Source organism: Cyprinodon variegatus, unplaced genomic scaffold, assembly GCF_000732505.1.
Source record: "Cyprinodon variegatus isolate N-32 unplaced genomic scaffold, C_variegatus-1.0 Scaffold1039, whole genome shotgun sequence".
Lineage (NCBI taxonomy): Eukaryota > Metazoa > Chordata > Actinopteri > Cyprinodontiformes > Cyprinodontidae > Cyprinodon > Cyprinodon variegatus.
The window spans coordinates 146,359-148,433 of NW_015151492.1; the positions used below are offsets into that span (position 1 = coordinate 146,359).

The 2,075-nt window shown below is 38.2% G+C and overlaps 1 protein-coding gene across 1 annotated transcript in view; it reads left to right on the top strand.

Annotated features, from left to right (window-relative positions):
* Positions 1 to 2,075, top strand: part of LOC107100978 — an 8,879-nt gene that overhangs the window by 6,217 nt on the left and 587 nt on the right. Inside the window, exons 2-4 of the mRNA XM_015399693.1 lie at positions 248 to 565; positions 1,010 to 1,150; positions 1,949 to 2,047. Of these exons, the coding sequence (XP_015255179.1) occupies positions 248 to 565; positions 1,010 to 1,150; positions 1,949 to 2,047 (558 nt within the window). The remainder of the gene's footprint in view (positions 1 to 247; positions 566 to 1,009; positions 1,151 to 1,948; positions 2,048 to 2,075) is intronic.

The window sequence follows — 2,075 nt, forward strand, 5'->3', positions numbered from 1 at the left end:
AAAGTCCTCTAACTGTAAATAGAGCTATATAAGTACAGGATATTAACCTTTTGGAGGAACCGGGGTTAGCAAAGCTAGTTGGTTAGCTGATGCCGCTACTGCTTCCAACCTGGAGAAGAACTGAAGAAGCTTCTGGATCAGCAGCAAAGTTTCTTCAAAAAGTAAAAGAAGTCCAAACGGAAAATCTCCACATAGGAACAGGGATTATTGTGATCTGCTGTCTCATTCCAAGATGTTTTCTCTATAGCCCTCCTGGATGGGAACGCTGATCACCACCTCTATAAGGAACCTGGCAGCTCGCTCACAGTCGCCTGTTCCTTTAAAGGCTCTGACAACAAATGGCAGCTCATCAGACGAGGAGCTGAAGGAGAAGACGTTCTGGTTCAGGCAGGTGGAGCAGAAACAGGCAGATATAAGGTAGAATATGAAGCAAAGAAAAAGTCCAGCGTTCTTCTGGTGACCATCAAGCCGCTGATCCAGTCTGACTCCGGACACTATAGATGTAAGATAGACAGAATGATCCGCCCAGATTTATACATAGACTTCAGCATCACTGTCACCAAAGGTACGTTTTTAAAAATATCTCTGAAACATCTATTATTAGTTTGTCTTTTTAAGCAGCGCCAAACATCAGGGAGCTACGCATGTAAGATAGGAATTTAGGAACATTTCCTTTTTCCCTTTTTCTGTGAAAAATGGGTTTAATATGCATCAAACTGCGGATGTTTACATGATAAAACTCAAACTGTAACTTTAAGTTTTTCAGTTTACAACAATTGGATGGTTTGACATCAGATCACGATGCCTTTGCTTTATCTGAACAAAAAGACAAATAAACTAGATCTGTTTATATTTTAACTCATGCAGTGAAACTAAACATAATGTTTCACATATCCAGAGTTAAACTCCTTTATTTGCTGCTTCCAATGTTTACTTTCAGGTTTAATCTAGTCTTCCTGTGGTTCCTAAATCAGCTCTAAATCCAGCTTGTGTTTTATTTTTTTTTAAGCGGCTGATCCATCAACCTCCACTCAGACAACCTCTCTGAATTTAAGCTCCAGTTTAGGAAGTTTCACATCTTCAGTTTCCTCAGAAACTTCCGGTCTAAGAAGGGAGATCCAGTCGGCATCTGACAATGAACCCAACCACAGTAAGGCTGTTATATAATTATAATATATATATTTTTTTTATGTAGACTGATGATGAACTTGTGTGATATTAAATTGCCCTTTAAAATGAATCATTTCTTTCTGTCAACATTTCTTGATTTCCAGACACCAGATAATCTGTAGCTTAGAGCGTAGCAGGAAAAAACACCTTTATTGAGACACATTTGGTCTCAGGCTTCAACATTTTGCTGTTTTATTTCATAATTTCTCTTTCTTTTCTCCTGCTGTGGTCTTTTAGCTGCGCTCCACACCAGATTAAATGATCCTAAATGTAAACCTGCTGAAGTGTTTAAATTAGCTGCGTTCCTGAGAAACGTTAATCTGCATAATTACCGCCCCGATAATGTTATATAAGGAGAAGTCCCAAGCTTGTTTATTCACAGAAACTGAACATAGAAGAAGACTTCAGTCGTTCAGAGATGGAGGTTCTGCTAACTGAGATCTGAGCAGCAGAATGAAAGAAAACAGGAAAAACAGGCAGAGGAAGAAATCACAGGAGCTGTAAATGACGCAGATGGACTGTTACAGAAATGAAGAAAAACTCAAAATTAATTTAGAAAGAAAAATCGTTTCATCTGTGAAAGATTAGAAAACTTCCAAATAAAACAGACGGAAAATCAAACCAAGAAAACTAAACAGTCTGTTTTAATTGTTTTATTATTTATCACACAATGTTCCCGTTTGAACACAAAAAATAATATGTATAAAGATGATGTAGAAACTGTATTGTTTTGTAAGAGCAGCTTTATCCACCGAATGACTTCCTGTTTCTGATGCAGGTTTTGTGTTGATGCTGCTCAGTCTGACCATCACCGTCTTCCTGGTTTCTGTGGCTCTGATGGTTTTCTGCAGAATATCGTTTAAAAAAGTGGAAACAGGCAAGATGGCACACACACACACACACAC